Below are 17,394 nucleotides of genomic sequence, written 5' to 3' on the forward strand. Positions count from 1 at the left end.
TTAGTGGCTTCTGGGTTTATGTTTCTGCTGGATTTGCTTTCCATACATACAGGGGAATAGGGTGAAGTCCAAGGAAGTACGGGCAATCCCAGATGAGCCCCCAAATGTAGCACACTCGCAGGTGTAGCTGAAGTAGATATGGGTTCCTTCCTACCTGACTCTGATGACACCCATATTAGGCCCAACACACCAAGGTGGCAAGAATGACAGATTTTTTCTAGGTGACACATCTAATTTAAAAGGCAATAGCACATCCACAAACAGATTATTTCAACAGTGCATCAGTTAGCAATAAGGCAAGGTGAGATATGCATGCAGTGGAACCATACATCCACCCTATTCCCCAGAACTCAACAGAAAAAGGTTTTAACATTCAAACCTGCACAAAGAAGGCAATATCAATGAACAGTAAAACTTTATAATGCAGCAATACAAACACTGGAGAAAAATGCAATGTCATTAAGCAATAAGAGTCATAATACAGCAATATAGATATGAGAAAATGCAATGGCATTGAGCAGCAAAATTCTTGAAGGCAGCAGTACTAACATAAACAAAATGCAATATCACTGAATAATGAAGATGTATAATGCAACAATACAAATATGAGAAAATGCAATGTCATTGAACACCCTCAACCCCCTGATCAATTCTAAACAGACCATCTATGAAACACTCTATTATACCCTGTTCACTGGCCAGTGACTACTTACAGTCTTGCTGCCGGCATGATGGGGCCCAAGTTGTAGCTCATATGGATCCCAGTTATTTGTAATCCTCAAAGCATTGGGGGGGGGTAATCCACAATCTTATTAAAAGATAAAATGCCAGCAAAAGCCTCTCACCACTCCATCCAGAATATCCTAGTGACCAGGCACTATGGTTCCTCTGATGGGAAAAGTAGAAAAATCACCTGCCAGAGCTCTGGTAATCATCTATGGCTTCTCTGTACTAGGCCCAAAGGAACTCCTTTCTTGCTGAATCATATGCAGGCATGGAACTACTGGATTCAGACTTCTTTCCTGATTCCACAAAATACCATCATCCAGGATTTCAGCAAAAGATAGACACCATCTGCTACTTCACTTCCCTGTCCCCAAAGCACTAGAAAAGAAAATCCAGTCATGCTGCAAGGCCCTTTTTCCCTTCAGCTCTTTGTTTCAGTCTTCCCTCCTTCAACTAGTGTTCCATTCTTCTCTTTCACTTTTGAAATTGTCTTTTATATTCCAGAAAAGCGCTCCCCCTTGTGTTGTAATGACCACAGTGTAATACTTCTACAATGAAATACAGTGGGAGCTACATTGGGAAACAGATATGGGTCACAATTTTTTAAGAAATGAATAATTTTATTAATTTATTTATTTATTATAAATTAATAATGTTGTCTGGAAGCACATCAGAATGCTGTCATTTGATGTGCCAAGTGTGCAGTTCTGCTTGCAAACCATCAGGCTGAGGAAGGTCATCCAAGAAGATGCTCAGGCCCAATGTTCTAATATTAAAGTTACGCTGCTCCTGCACCATTATGTTTGGGATGAGCTGTAAAGCAAGTGTTACTCTCTGATGCAGCTGGGAAAACCTGTCATGAATTTCTGAAATTAGGTGGTCTACAAGAGGAATGGTCACAGCACTGCGGAAGTACTATTCAGGATTCTCTGCTGCTACATTACTTTTTTAATTTCTCCAAGTCTTTTGGGTTTCTAAAACATGACGAGAATGGATCCCATTCCTAAGTTCATGAAATTGGTATTGTTTCAATCTTTGATGTCAGCCAAAAGTGCTTTTCAGAGCACCTGCAGTGTGACCATTAATGACCCCTGCAATTCGTATGGAGTTACATGGATTAGTACCATATCTAAATTCGATTGTAGATTACTTTTTATAAGACCCGTTGCTCCTACTACTGTTGGAACTGTCTGGGTATCTTTCTTCCACATTACTCTCATTTCTGCCTGCAGATCCTGGTATTTTATGACTTTGTGTCTCTCTGTACACAAGACACTGTAGTCACTGGATGTAGTGATTTCAATGATCAATGCTCTTCTTTTCTTAAACCACTATATCCATTTTTCTAGCATCTATCTTTTGAACTGTTGGTAATGGGTGGTCCCATGTGATATAAATGTCATCATTTTCTATGATGCTTTGTGGCTCATGTTTCCAGTGTTTTTCAGCCACTTCAGTAGCATAATGTTTTCACAATCCCCAGTGCAACAGTCTTGTGACATTATTATGCCTTTCAGTATACAGTCCTTCTGCCATTAGTATATCGCAAACTGCAACAAGGTGTGCAACTGTTCCCAGTTCGGTTTTACAAAACCTACATTTGTCTGTTTCTCCCACATGTTTAACAGACTTTGTAAACCAACGTATACATAGCCCATTATCTTGGGCTGCCAATATTAACCTTTCATCTGTTGGTTTGAATTCACCTCTGCCTCTCCTTAACCATTCCTGCATTCGTTCCTGATCAACACGAGGTTCTTCTAGAAGTTTTCTATACTTGCAACTATATTTATGCTTTTGCCACATTTCTTGCCTTCTCATCTGGTCCTTCACTTTATGTTTTTTTCTTTTGTGTTTTGGCACATTCAGTTGCTGTCTGATTTTTATCCACTTCTGGTTTGATTTCCATTCCTGCTTGATGCCAATATGTTTCTGCTAAATTAAGCAGAGAAGTCATCTTAGATTTATTTTCCTCATGTTTCAAATCTTTCACTACATTTTGGGTCTTGTAAGGTCAGCAGATATGTGGTGAGTCTCACGATTGCAGATCTATACATATAATCAATTTCAAGGAGGCCCATCCCTCCTTCAGAATGGAGAATATATAATCTTGGTATGCACTGATTTTTATAAATCATTTGGTGAGAATGAAGCATCCTTCTTGTTTTCTGTCTAATCTATCCAACACATTTTGGGGCCAGTCAATCACTCCAAAACTGTAAGTTATGACAGAGCAAATTGGTTTATAGCTTGAATTTTGTTCCTAGATGTCAGTGCTGTTTTCAGGATTAATTTAAGTCTTCTGAAATATTCCTAAGTTTTATTCACATTTGTTTGTGTTTTTTCATCAATTCCCAAGTATTTCTACACTCCCTCTTGCTCAAGTTATTTTATATCACATTCTTGTCCCAAACTGATGTTTACATTGACATCTGCACATTTATCAAAACCCGACATTCTTATATCATCTGAAAAAGTTTTGACAACTTGCAGTTGTGCTTTCAGTTCCTCATTTGATGAGCTATACAGTTTTAAATCATTGACAAAGAGAAGATGAGAAGTCTTTACACTTTTTTGTTTTCTAGGAACCAAATTATAACTATGGCCTAAGCTGTTAAGTAGACAGCTTAATGGGTTAAGGGCAAGGCAGAATAGCAGCAGTGACAGAGAGTAACCCTGGAATATCCCCCTTTGAATTTTTATCACTGCGTTAATAATTTGTCCCTTATCATGGCTTAATTACAAAGTGGTCTGCCACTTTTTCATGATCACTGTAATGTAGTCAATCAGTGTAGGGTGTATCTTATACATTTTTAAGCATGCTTTTATCCATGAATGTGGGATACTATCAAATGCTTTTTTGTAGTCAATCCATGCCATACTTTCCCCCCTTTTTACAGTTCTCCACTATGACTTTATTTAACAACAAATTATCCATTGTTCCATATGACCTTCTTTTATTGTCCTTTTGTTCTACTGGCATAATTGATTTTTCTTCTAAATGACTATAAACTCTATCAGCATCAATTCCCATGTATAGTTTATATGTCGTTGAAAGGCAAGTTATTGGTGTATAATTTTTAGGGTAGCTTGCAGGTTCCCTTTTAAGTAGGATCATTGTTTTTCCTTTTCTTAACCAGGCTGGTGTCTATTCGGGGTGTGCATGTGCATATAAATAGTTCTTACTCATGGCTAAATCTTTGTGCAAAGATGTTAATGCTTTCAGCCAAAACTTAGGTACTGCATCTAGGCCTGGGGTTTTCCAATTAGAGGCTTTTCTTAACTTGGTTTCAATCTCTCAGGCTGTTACTTCATTCCATTTCATATCCTGTATCTTTGAACCTCTTATTCCTTCTTTAACTTTTTCTATCCATTTAGCATTTTTGTTATGTTCCACAGGATCTTCATATGTACTTCTCCAAAATGCATCTATTTTTTTCTTTTTTTGGCAGTCTTTCAAATCCTTTGACCTTATTTCCCAATTCTCTATAAAACTTTTTTGGATCATCAATAAATTGCTTATTTTGTACTTTTCTTTTATATTTATTTTTGTATCTTCTAAGTCCTTCCACCTGTGCTGAAATTTTTACTTTGTTATTTGCAATAGTGTATGATAGATCCTGGTCTGTTCTAATACTGCGCATTGCTTTTATCACATCTTTTTTTCTTAGTATTTCTGTTGATCTATTCACTCTTCTATAGTCTTCTAACAGTGACACTTCTTGTCTTAACTGCTTTTTAGTTTATATTTCCATGATGGTATTCAATTTCTCCCCTTCTTTTCCCTCACTACACAGTGTTCTTGTGGTAGAACTTTATCAGTTATTAATTTAGCTGCACAGTAATATATCCTTTTTACGTCTGTTATATCACACAGGTCTCTATGAACAGTCCTAATTACTGTTTTCATTTGTTTTATCAAACTTCTGACTTTTTTGGGTTTTACTAACCTTCCGCAGTCTATTTCTTTCATTGATCTTGATATATCTGTCTATGTGTATTAAATCAAGCAACTCTTCATTTAGCACATTTTCTTCCAAACTAAGGGCACATCCCTGGTTTTCCAATTCCTGTGGGCATTCTATAGAAGATTCTATAGCACCTTCCTGTGGCACATTCTCTTTAACTTCATCTCGTGCTATCCGTTGCTCTTTCATACTGTATGGGAACTCACTGGTCTATCACTCCTCAACATTGACTGCATCAGAATTTCCACAGCTTTCCGTTCCTTCCCTTGCTGTCTAGCTTCAAGTAAATGTTTAAACTGACTTCCTGTGGAAGGCTCCAAATTATCTTCATATGGCACCTGACCAATTGCTTCCTGTTCCACTGATTGCCTCTTAATTTGGATATCCATTACTCTTTCCTGTTGTGATGCTTTCTGAGTTAGATTTTCTACACTGAATCCTTCACTTTGCAGGTACTCCATGAAGTTGTCCATGTCTGGATTCTTTTGCCTGTATTTCTCTTCAAATATCTTTGGTGCTGCTCTTTTTATATTGGTTAGTTTTACTTTCTCCTTTGCATAAATATTACACCATATTAAATCTCTTTTTCTTTCCCATGTCTATATTTCTGTCGTAGGCCTTCTACACCAAATCATTCAATTTGCAGGCACTCCATAATGTCAGCTTCTATTTTTTTAACTTCTGCTTTACTAATCTTCTTTTCTGCGTTGCATCTTTGTGATTTATTTTTTTTATTGTGACATTTTCCATATCTGGATGCCTTTGCCTGTATTTCTCATTGAATATCTTTGGGGTTGCCTTCTTCACATTGACTAATTTGGCTTTCTCCTTTGCATAAATATTGCACCATATCAAATCTCTTTCTTTCCCATGTCCATATTTCTTTTTTATACATTTCACATATCTCTTCGTTTTGTGTTTATATTTTCACAATTCCTCAGATGTTTCTTTTTCTAAACAGGTCAAGGTTTCTTGATCTGTATACTGTTTTTCACAAATCTGTTGTATCAATGAACACAAATTATTATTTGAAGCTTCTGACAGTTTTTCCTGCGGAAGTATTTTTCTTTCCCCTAATTTCTATCTTAATCATTTTGTATATCTTGTGTCTGTAAATTCTGGGCTTTTTGCATAATAATAACAATACATAATTTCTTTCTTATCCTCAGTAGTCCACTTTATCATCTTTATGGCTCTTCTTTGACCTATCAGTTTTTGTGATATTTGTGGACTGCTAGTTCCTTCTACAACAGGGGGTCCATCCTCCTCCTGGGCCTGGCCTGGCCCCATTGTAGGAGTGTTTCCATATTTTGAGGATTCTACATTGTCATCTTTTCCAGTCCTGGCACCAGTACATCTACCAAGATTGGGCATTTTTTTATTCTGGGCCTTGTGCACCCAGCTATCTTTTTTAGTTTGTGACATACTTCTGTCCATGATATATGCTATATAAATACAGCCTATATATCAGTGTCGTCTTGGTAAGATTTTGTAAAAACAGCATCTACCTCATGAAGGTACTCACCAAAACTTGAGGATGAATTCAATTTCAGCACTACTACTCTCTTTTGTTTGCTGACGTTTTATCTCTCCATTCGGATACCTTCTGTGTGTCTGCCTTGCTGTTGTTCTGGGTTTACTTGGCAGGACTCCTATTTTTGATTCAATTGTCATGGTTTCCTGATACCACATGGAATGATGTTCTTCAATATTCTCTCAAACATGTTTCAGGGCAGTTTGTGTGAAGTTAATATAATTCATGGCCTCTACAAAATCCAGGGCTGACTCCTGCAGTGAAGTACTCAGTGCTCGCAAATAACAAAGACATTTTGCTATGATAAGATATGCAATGAATTCAGAACTTTAGATGTTCTTTACTATAGCATTTGCTTGTGAAATGTCTTCACATCAACTAGACTGCTGAGCAACTTCTACTAAGGCACAGACAATTACTTGGTGCAAGGAAATAAAGACTTCAAAAGCATCATGTCTTTCAATCCATCTGGTGTGGCAAAAACTCCACAGTTTAATTTTGCTGACATCAGAGTTTGCAATCTCTTCTTTTAGTATAGCGTCTGTCTTTGGAGAGTATTCAAAGAATCTCACAGTCTCATCTTCTGCTCGTATCGTATTGTGAATTAGCTGATTCGCATAGGCTGCTACAATGCATCTGTTTAGCTGATGGGATCCACATCAAAATCACAAAGCTCTAGGATACTGCATTTCAATCTTTGGTCCCACACCTTTGCATTTCCCACTCATATTGTCAGCCCCATCAGAACACTGACCCCCCCCCCATCTTACATGGATCTAGGTTTAGTTTTTCAAGCTGTAACAAGAATTCTCTGCAAATTTTCTCACCAGTAGTGTCCCTGCTGATGTCAATGTATGTAACAAAATCTTCATGTATGATAAAGTTCTTATCCATAAAACAGAGAGCAAAAACCAGGAGCTCCTTACTGCTGATATTATGGATTTCATCCACCATTACACAGTACTACCCACTACCCTTCTTGATGTCTGCAATAATTTCTTTTTGAATCATGTGCCTAATGACAGAAGTCATTTCACTCTGGATAATCTTGGATTTGTAAGTAACACTTTTATTTGCAGAATAAAAGTGCTGTCTCAGGATATCATCTCCACTGTCAAGGCGGAACTCTTGCAAAGCATGAAAGTTCCCACATTTTGCTGTTTTATCATTCAAGTATCTGGAATCATTCCTACGTCCTCTAAGGGGAAGGTTTTGAGTGCCACATAAAACTCTGTTTTTGCAGTAGAACTTAGAATGATAAGGTTCTTCCTCCTCCTTTCTTTGTGTTTTATTGCACCTAGCCACAATACTTTCATCTCCATGTATCCTAACTCTCTTGAAATTGTCTGCTCAGATAGCACAGGAAGCATGGATTTCATGGCCTGCTCTGCCATCCGTAGGACTGGTACCTTGCAGTTTATTAAAAATGTGTGCATCAAAACAATTGTTGCCTTTTTCAGTTCTTGTATCCAGTTGTTGCAAGTCCACCTCTTTTTTGGTTTGAAGTAGCAGTGTCAAACAGCAAACAAGGCAAGCAGAATGCACTGTCAAGTGAGTCACTGTATACTAGTCCAGGGTATGTTGCAAGTCATGATGGCTGAAGGTAACATTTCTGTTTTCCAAACATGGTTGCTGACAACTTTTCACAGTTCCTGATGGAATAGTCAGCTGATGGAATAGCCAGCTGTCAGTAATGTAAGTTTTTTCATCTGTCACCTTGCTTGCAATTTGAAATTGACAAATCCCAGGTGTTTATGAAGATACAAGGACACTGTCTGATCACTGTTCTGGTTGTGGCCGTTCTGCAGGATCATAGTCATTGCACATTGGTTGTTGTAGACAGGTAATTGCTTCTTGATGTCTGACAGAATCAACAGATCTAAGTTATACAGAATGTATACACCCATTTTTTATGTGCAACATTACCCGTTAAAGTCACTACATTCCCCTTTAGCCTGTAGGCAGCTGTAAAAAACATCCTAGAAAAGGGTTGCATCAGTTGAATTTACTATAGTATTTAAAGCCCAACAGCATTAGCAAGCTATGATTCACCACCAATGAATCAATGTACACTTTGATGTATAACATTTATGACCTGAAATTTCAATTTGCTGTTATAAATGCATACTAACTTTATTACCCTGTGACATTTGATCCACAAACACTAAATATGCAAGTAGCAGTACACAATTACTTCAGTATACTATGTGATTCACTGTCTATCTTTTGTTTATATAGTTGTTGTTGTCTATACTGGTTACAGCTTACAGATGTGCATAAAAGTCTATGTACCTTTTCTGAACTTACCTTAATGGCTGGAAGTACTATGTGATCTTTGAACTTGTGTTCTTTGACAAATGCAGTATTTGATCCAAGGCAAAAAATAGTGTGGTACTGCAACTGTTAATAAATTCAAATAATTAGTACACTGTCCTGTAGAATAAACGGGTAGAAAGATTGTTAGCCACCATTTTGCTTTTCACTTATGATCTTCCTCTTCACCCTTCACAGTGTTCTGTCTAAGACAAGTCCATGATGTAATTTAAATGTGTTCACCACAGTCATAGTCACATAGCTCTTTCACAGCTAACTGCAATGCACGGACTTCTCTATGAACCAGAAAATTGCCCAGCCCTTAACTTACAAAATGCTACTCCACAATACAATTTTAGACTCTAGAGTGAAAAATCACTCATCACTATTACCAATCTAATGGTGCAGGTTCTCTCTATATCCAAAGAGTGTAGCTACACTAAACAAACCATGTGTCACTCTCATTGCAATCCATTCAGAATGAAAACTTACTTAAAACAAAAGCAAACTTCACATATCAATGGATCTGCTGCTAATGTGTTCAGGATAAATGCTACTGTTATCTTCATCTTGTCATGTTGTTAAAAGATTTCTCTTCATTCATAATGCTATGCCCTACAACTACTATTCACCAATACACAAATAATTTTACAGTATCCTTCAAGCCATACACATAGTTTTGTGACACTGCTCACTCCCTAATATACATTTCTACTATAAGCCTTATGGTAACGAGATATATATATATATATATATATATATATATATATATATATATATATATATATATATGTATATATTATCTAACCAGATTTAAACTACACCTCTTAACTATAATAGTTTGTGCCTTAGCTAGTTCCATCCCTTACAAACACTTCTTTGAATTTCTACACAATAATCACAAATTATTTATTAACTGCAAAATCAACTTGGCTGTAGTTGTTTGATAAGATAGTAGTTGTTGGGCTTAACTTTGTAGGGTGACAAAACACTGATAGCCATTTGCTAAGCAAAGTACAGTCCTAAAATGAAAACAAACTTAGTATGAGCAGTAAACTTCTCTGCCCTTGAAACTCACATTCATTGAAATGACATGAAAAGCCGCATTCAAAGCAAATGCATCTGGTCAGTGGAGGATTAAGTTTACCTTTGGGCTGTTTACAAACCATAGGCTCCTTGCACGCATTTTAGGGCCATGCTTATATATATGCATTCTTTAATTCACCTTCCTGATTGTATTAAATTATATTCCTTGTATAATACAGCACCATTTGTTAGAAATTGTTTTAGATTTGTAATTTTGAACATCCTTCTAATAAGCAATGAAACAAAATGTATGAACCAGTAATGGCAAAACTACCTATTTCAGAAAATTTCACCCATAAAAGGCAAACACCTTTCATTACAATCTACCAATATCACTCAGTAAGCACAATCTCTGCAGAAGTAAAAGTCATCCAAATAATTCTACAGCTGCTACTGGCAAACAACTTTGCATTTCAGTGTTTCATTTTAATGTAATACATAATACATTTTCTCCTCAATCATATTAATCTCTCTGTTGGACAACATGTGATACTATGTACTCTGGAAACATGAGATGCTTTGCTCATGTGGCATAATAGAAAAAATAATTTTTCACATGTATAGCAATGAATGTTATATCAGGCCCAGAACCAAGGCCTTTCGCAAGCTTCAGTAAATGGCAGGAGTCTTTCAATCCATGTTCATACTGGTTCAAAATATCTTTCAACTAGAAGTCAATTCATTTTGCTTAGGTCTCTGTCTTGAAACCCCCCTTAGCAACAGTGAGCCAAAAAGGCAAGTCAAGGTTTCAACGAGATGCTCCAAAACATCAGCACTGATACAGTTAATTGTAAGTCTACAGCCTTGGTTTATTTCGGTTCCTGCACCTTAAGTAGATAATTTTATTTTGGTATAATGGAATGTTCCCTCACAAGAAAATCTACGAACACAGCTATAGTATTTGTAGAGGGAACCCTGACCAGCCTATAATTAGTGTTTCCAGTCATCTATTATGATACATGTATTATCAGAATGAAAAAAAATTGTTGGATATTGCTGTGTCACTGTATTTTTCTGAATAATTCATGGACATTTTTTGAAATGTTTAATTTTTTTTAAGTTACCTAAACATTTTAGATCATGCAGAAAAATGTAATTCAATTATTATACCGAAAAACCAAATACACCATTGAACAGTGCACTGTATCTATTAGATGTGTGAAATTATGGTGACATCATGACTACGTAATAAAGGGAATGATGTACTGCTTGATGACTTTTTTCTGTTTTTGACTTAATAAGAGTGCTCTCTTTTTCAAAGTTTGTTTTCTTGTAAAACTGTATTGCATGTGTAAAAAAAAGTTGAGATTGAAACAAATTATAAATTATAATAAATAAATAAAATTAAATAAAAAAAGTTGTAGAATCATACAAAAATGGAAGAAAATCATAAGCTATCTGAGAGGACATCTGTAGCAATGTTAACTTTGCTGTCTCGTGGCAGGCTCAATGAAAAGTATCTGTGGCGTGCATTTTTATTTGAAGAGGTGAAGAGGTCACAGAATGATGAATTACCCCATACAAAAAAAAAAAAACATTCTTTTTGTTACTTAAACATTCATATAACACTTGAGGGACATTAAAAGACATTGGGTAAGTATATCTGCTAACAAATTAACCTTTATGGTAACATAACTGGCAATCAGAAATCAGTGATACCCGAGGCTTTCTGCCAGATTGCCATGATTTATCACCTGGGTGCATAGGATTGTTTGCTTTCTGCTTGCTGCTTGTAGATGAACAAGGCAGCAGTCCAATCATCTGAGTGGGCAGCTGTAACCACCAGAGGCAGAGAGTCTTAAAAAATCAAGAAAATAACAACTGTCATCTTTAAGATGCTTATGCAAATGGGGGACTCCTGGTGTGACTAGGCACATTATTCTTTGATGTCTACTCTGCATTCTACTGAAGAATACTGTACAGTGTGAAAACTGATATTCATAGTAGTAAAGCTCTAGCATTGTTTGTACATGTTTCCTAGATACTGCTGAACCTCTTCTAAACAGGAAGGCACTGGAAAAGGGGGAGTCCTTGACAAAACTGGTTAGATACAGCTAAGAGTTTTGGCTTTAAGCAATGTCTAAATTTGCATCCTACATAGCAGAGTCTTCCCCACTGTGAAATTTGTGAACCCTGAGATTACTCATACAAGAAGAGGTAACGTCATTAACTTTTCTTTCATTGTCCCATCCATCAACTTTTATAATGTCTAGTACACCTCATTTTTTCAAATTCCTCTTGAAATACATCATATGCTCAAGACAGTTCAGCTCCACAGTGGCAAGGTGTTGGATACATACTTCTCAAAGATATCCATAACATGACGCTCCGTGCCTGATGGATGGACAGCTGGAGTCTGTGGGGTTGGAGACTTTGTCAGAGCTGCTGCAGAAACCATAGTATTTGATTTGTGGGTCTTTGCCAAAATGAACCACCAAGCCCTTGTGGCTAGAAGACATAGTCCACTTTCTTAGTCATGGAGAACATCATGTGCAGGCTGCCTGAAGTATCCTTGGAGGCATATTTCATAATATCCACTATGGCAGGTGCAACCCAAGAAGAGTACAAAGTGAACCTGCAGCCTTTCTGAAGTTTCCACTGTATAGCTGGTATAGAGCCACTGGTCAACTATTTTCAGTTACATTAACGGAATAATCCTACCACATTTGGGGAATTTTAGTGTGGACCAGGGTGAGATGACCCCATTTTCATTATCTGCCATTCTACTAGGTGTTTAAGTGAAGTTAAATGTTTTTCATTTTAATAACAGCATTCATTGGTGAACTGGCAGGACACTGAGGTCCGAAGGAGTAAAGAGACTGTTTACTAGAAGTTCTAGAGGGAAATGACTACAGAAGACATAAAAGATCCTTGGTCTTGTTGTAGAAGAAGCTCCATAACAGGTTGGAATTATCCTATCTCAGGAACAAAAGGCACAAACATGGCTGCTGATGTCAGTGTCAATCTATGACAGAATATAAAGTGTCAATAAATCATAAACTACACTAAACACATTTCTCTGGCTTATAATTAATTGACCATGACATGCACCTAAATTATCACATATTTAAATATTGTCATTTATAAGCTTACAGTAGGCAATTTTAGTAATGTTTCTTTGCGTGTTTAGCTGATAAAACATGACTGCAGAAAACTTATGAAATTTGCATGAAACCAATTCAAGTAAAACAATTTACATTTATAAACTAAATTTCTAAACACAATGTAAGTGATGCAGCTGCAATGTCATGTAAAGGCAAAAAATTAATTTCTGTCATATTCTCTTTGTTTTAGACTTTCATAAAAAACATCGTACAGAATTATACAAAGCAGTACTGGATTGGACTGACAGATGCTGGCCAAGAAGGGGACTGGAAATGGGTAGATGGAGAAAGCTGCAATTGTACTGGGAATAACAGATTGTAAGTTATGACAACAGATCATGCTAGAAGCATGCTTTTCCTGCCAGAAAGTGATTGATAGCAAATACTTATGTTCAGGAAAAATAAACATGGTAGCTGTTACATAGCTTTACAAAAGCATTTATTTGTCAAAAATACATCATTTTATGATGATTTTCTGTGCAAAGTGTGATTTCACCTTGAAAGATCTCTGTATAAACCAACTATAACAATATTTAATGAACATATTTTCATGTTTATATTTATAGATTATAAATTTATTTTAAGTATGATAATCAGTATAAGCATTTTATGTCCTTTAAGGCAGTAAAGGTGACTCTGTATAAATGGTTCCTCATACATAGTCCCAGTGCTTAAGGAAGGTATTAAGGAAGAATATCCACTGTCTTATCCTATGAATACAAAAGTAGGAGACTTCTTAAGTTTCTTTGTTATGCTACAGGAATAATTATTATTGCATATATAATATACATTTCTTGCAACATGAAGCATGCTTCTGTATTTACAATTGAAAATAACAATGTTTGTAACCCTGAGATCCTAGAGTGGAATCCATGTCATTGCTGAAATATTCAACCCAGATCATTCACTTACCTGTTTAACAAGAATAAATAATTTAAAAAGCTTATCAAGATTTCACAGAACAAAACAGATGATGATAATTTAATAAACATGTTTTACACAAAAGCTCATTTTACTTAGGCTTTTTAGATTAAGTCTGGTATGAGGTGAATGTGATCTGTAATCATGATTTTGTCATCATATGAATAGAAGGATATAGGAATAGAACTAGCAATTCAACTGTGGGAACCGTAAGATGACATGTACACCATTAAAGAAAAAAATCAAAATTCTTCCACCCCCACCCAAGCACTTATTACTGCATACCTGCCAAATTAAGCAAGGCCTTTCATAAGTTTTGTCTACCCATCCCATCATCAATACTGGCCTTAACGGTAGAGAAAGTAGTATGTTGTTTAACTTGTAGTGACACCTTTTTCAATAGGCTGGGAATATGTTGAGTTAAGAACCTATCTTGTCTTGTTTATGTTTTGGTATAGATTTAAATCTCTAGTGCAGGTGTTTGTAGAGGTACTGGTTTTGCGAAGAAACAGAAGGTCAAATAGTATTGAGTCTTTCACGGCTCAAAAAATGAGACACAGGTCACCTTAGAGTAGCCAATAGGCTGTTGAGTATAAAGAGAGTCATGCTGTTTGTTTTGGATAGTTGAAGGATTTGAGTCCTTTAATTTTCTTAGAAATCTTTGGAGCCTTTCCAGGTGAATGATAAGCTTGGATTTATACATACCAAATGGGGCTCTTCATTTGATAACAGGCATGATAAGGAAAGAATACAGGGGTAAGATGACTTCTTTGGGCCGTGAAGATATTCTCTTGTCAAGTAACTGGACCAGATAAAAGGATTTCCTGACTATGGTGGAAACTTGATGCTGAAATGATAAAGTTTTCCACATAAGTACCCAGGTATCTTAGAAGTATCACTGCATGAAGATGAATTAAATTTGTAACGTATGAGCTGGGAGCAACTTTTTTGACAAACCATACTTTGTTGCAGTTTTGTTGCAATTAATTTTAGGCCATTTTTATTACACATGTATCTGCATATTCCAACCTTTTCTGGAGCCATTTAGTATCAGTTGGTGAGTAGATGACAGTATCTAGCCTGCAGCTTTCGGCAAACATTGTCAACAACACATCAGGGATATTAGTTTGGATGTCCCCAAAATAAATGCCAAGCAGGACAGGCCCTTGCATGAATCCATGCTGTACCACACTACTTACAATTTTATTTTCAGAGAGTATGAAATCAACTTCCGCAACATGCGATCTGTTGGACAGCCAGTTGGTAATCCAGTGGACAATATAGGTGTTTACATTCGATTTGTATAGTTTTTCAATAACTATGGCATGGAGAATACAATCAAAAGCCTTGACTGTGACAAGATAACTACTTTGCCTAGAATGATCACTGCCCACAAACTCTGAAATCATTTTAAAGAAACTTACTATGTTCAGAAGGCAGGACCTGCCCTTCACAAAACCAGATTGAGGCTAATTTATTTAAGTTGCTTATGTCTGCTTAAATGAGTTCTGCTATGATAAATTCCTTGGCATTGCATATAAGTCTGGTGAGGCTGATGGACCTTTAATTACCTTGATGTGTAGATGAACCATCCTTGCAGAGAGGAGTCACAGTGGCTGTTTTCCAGGCATTAGACTGAGGCTGAACAGTTTAAATAGAGTCTCAGAACATGTTACTTGGCACTAATAAGGATGTATCCTGGTGTATTATCTAGTCCCATGGAAGTATAATTGTAGCCTTTGACAGGGATCCTAAAAACTTGTTCTATGGTGATTTCAGGAGAGACTAACGTTTCAAGGATAGAGGAGCAACAATGTGAGTTGGTGGGGTAAATGTAGCACTACTTTTGCCTCCTAATATCCTTTAAGCTGTATCCTTGGGATAAAATCATGTATGAGCTTAGTGCATTGTTTGACATTATGACTTAATTTTCTGACATTGATAAACAATGGTTTGTAGTTGCTTTTGGTATCTGACAGCGTTAGGTTTCTTTCTGCTTTACATGTTCTAATAGTGCTCTTAAATTTCTTACCAGTACACTCCAGTGTGGTATTGAGGTAGGACGTGAGAATTTCCTGTGACTTTTCATTATTTCCTTCTTTTGTTATACAATTTATTTTTACTAGAGTTCTACCAGGGAGGTTTATATTTAGGGTGGAAGAGTACTGACTTTTCCATGTAACTGTTTAGATGCTGGTAAAAGTCAGAGATGAGTATGGCAGTCCTGTCGGTTGGGTCTGCTTGCAAGGGATTGTTGGGAATTTTGCATATGAATTCTACAAGCAGAAGTATATTTGCCTTGGAGAAGTCCCTAAAGATGTTCTCATTTGTAATATCACGGGCTGACAGAGACAATGATGAATTTGTGGTCAGATTTATTTATGGATGAGGAAAATGAGGTTGGTAAGAACCAGGTCAAGGATGTTAGAGGCTCTATTTGGTAATTTTACAATGTGCTCCAGTGCATTAGCACTTTCAATGTCTAGGAAATGTTCAGCATTATTACTATTTGTAGTGATGTTAAGTATGCCAATCAATGCTTTGGTAATTGAATTACCATAGCTGAAAAGTATCTGATTTGTTATTTAATTCCTCAATGGTGTTAAGGCAATTTTGATGTTTTTTGAGGGGACGTTGACAGTGATCTGTAGCTAGCAATGAAGTAATAGCTAAATTTGTTAAGGGTGATATAGATATTCAGGGACTCCAAGTTAGGGTCTTGGGTTATTTGATCTAAGTTAACTGTGTTTCTAAGACATGCAGATACTCCCCAATGTTTACCCAAGGGTCTGAAGGCATTATAGGTGCTAAACCTTGGTAAAGAGAAAGTGCGGTCACTGCAGTGTGATCATGTCTCATAAAACTACACAAATAGAAATGTATTCATAATGCAGGAGAGCCGCATATTCTGGCATTTTCCATGATGCTGTCTGAATCAGAGTGTGAGTCTGTTTTGTAGGAATGTCCAGTAAGTGGATTCTACCAAGAAAAGACTCTCTGGGAGCACAAAGCACTAGTATGAGACACATAAGCCATCCTCGGCAAGGCAGTTAGTCTTTTCTGCTTTCTTACCCTAGACTGACAGAAGCTGGTCCCCATTAGAATGACATAAATTGCATAGCAGATTGTTAAATCTGATTATCTTGTCTTGGTATTTTATTTTATTTTACAAATTGTTTACCAGGTAAATGAGCTGGTCAATTGAACCTTTTTAGTCATGACTTGAGTATGAAAATGAAACATTTGTATATAGAATACATATTAATAAACTCAGTGAAAGTAACAATTAAGTAGTATGGTTAGTATTAGAATTCTAGAAGGTATGTTTTATATGTACACTACACATAAGGGGGCTAGGATGCACAATTTTTATAAGTACACATATTTACAAATTAGATGTACTTCAGTGAGGTGCTATACAATTTATTTAACATTACTAAGTTAAAAAAGGTTATATTTGCCACTTTATCTAGCCATTGTATTCATGCATCATTCTTAGTGAAGGGAAGATACTGCTCAAGATCAAGACCAGAGTCTTTCTTACCTCTAACAGACGGATAGTAATTTCCATCATGTCTCTTTTCATGTTCCCTTTGGTTAGATTGCCTTAGGCTATTCACTATCAAATGGGAAACCAATAGGTTGTAGTCATATTTGTCTGGCTTAAGGTGTCTTAGGGGTCTTATAGCATCATTGATCCTGGCACAGGACAAGCAGCTCATAGTCACCCTGTTCTTTTCCA

General features: G+C 36.4%; 1 protein-coding gene across 1 annotated transcript in view; it reads left to right on the forward strand.

Moving 5' to 3' along the window:
• Positions 1–17,394, forward strand: part of LOC122808692 (C-type lectin domain family 10 member A-like) — a 355,760-nt gene that overhangs the window by 252,642 nt on the left and 85,724 nt on the right. The window contains exon 3 of the mRNA XM_044079680.1: positions 12,922–13,049. Within this exon, the coding sequence (XP_043935615.1) occupies positions 12,922–13,049 (128 nt within the window). The remainder of the gene's footprint in view (positions 1–12,921; positions 13,050–17,394) is intronic.

The sequence above is a fragment of the Protopterus annectens genome, chromosome 8.part0 (genome assembly GCF_019279795.1).
Source record: "Protopterus annectens isolate FY-2018-M chromosome 8.part0, PAN1.0, whole genome shotgun sequence".
Taxonomy (NCBI): domain Eukaryota; kingdom Metazoa; phylum Chordata; order Ceratodontiformes; family Protopteridae; genus Protopterus; species Protopterus annectens.